Source organism: Gavialis gangeticus, unplaced genomic scaffold (assembly GCF_001723915.1).
Source record: "Gavialis gangeticus isolate Ggan-Ray unplaced genomic scaffold, GavGan_comp1, whole genome shotgun sequence".
In the NCBI taxonomy this organism is placed as follows: domain Eukaryota; kingdom Metazoa; phylum Chordata; order Crocodylia; family Gavialidae; genus Gavialis; species Gavialis gangeticus.
Genome location: NW_017729013.1, coordinates 685,111 through 685,760, shown reverse-complemented (window position 1 = coordinate 685,760; position 650 = coordinate 685,111). Strand labels below are relative to the sequence as shown.

At 69.2% G+C, this 650-nt stretch overlaps 1 protein-coding gene across 1 annotated transcript in view; it reads left to right on the top strand.

The window, feature by feature from the left end:
* Positions 1 to 268: 268 nt before the first annotated feature.
* GBAS (glioblastoma amplified sequence) overlaps positions 269 to 650 on the top strand; it is a 33,692-nt gene continuing 33,310 nt past the window's right edge. The window contains exon 1 of the mRNA XM_019511362.1: positions 269 to 365. Within this exon, the coding sequence (XP_019366907.1) occupies positions 301 to 365 (65 nt within the window). The 5' untranslated portion in view covers positions 269 to 300. The remainder of the gene's footprint in view (positions 366 to 650) is intronic.

Here is a 650-nt window from a genome sequence, read left to right as displayed (position 1 = left end):
AGACCGACAGCCCCTAGCTCCCTGCTCCTGCAGTCTTCCGTGCAGGGAGATGAAACCTCTGGCGTTTGCACAGAGTTGATGCTGCATTGCTGCGGGGCTGTTTTTTTCTTAGTCCTTTTGCGCCACCGAGCCTGGCTGCCGACCTCGTGTGCCTCCAGCCTGGGGGGCGGGGCCAGGGCCGGGGGGAGGAGCTCCCCCTGCGGCCGCCCGGAAGCGGGGGGCGGGGAGAACTCCAGGGCGGGAGCGGGGCTCCCCACTCTGCCGCCCGGAAGCGGGGGGCGGGGCTGAGGCCGGGGGAAGATGGCGGCCCGAGTGCTGCTGCGGCCGAGCCTGGGGGCGGCCGGGCCTCGCGGCCTGGTCCTCAGGTGAGCGTCCCGCGCCCGGGGCGGGTGGGGGTGAGGGGAGCTGGTGTGTTCCCTGCGTCGTCTCTTGGGCTCGCTCTGCTTGTGGGGGGAGGGTGTTTATTTCCCCTTCAGAGGAGCAGCTCTGACGGGCCCTGCAGGGCCTGGCGTTGAGGGCGGGGGGGGAGAGGTGTCTCTGTGCGTCCCCCTGTTGCAGCCACGTCTTTGGTGCCGCTGGAGACGCGGATGCTCATCACGGACGTCAGCGTTAAGATCTCTTACGATCCGGTCGGGCGGATCGGGAAAAGA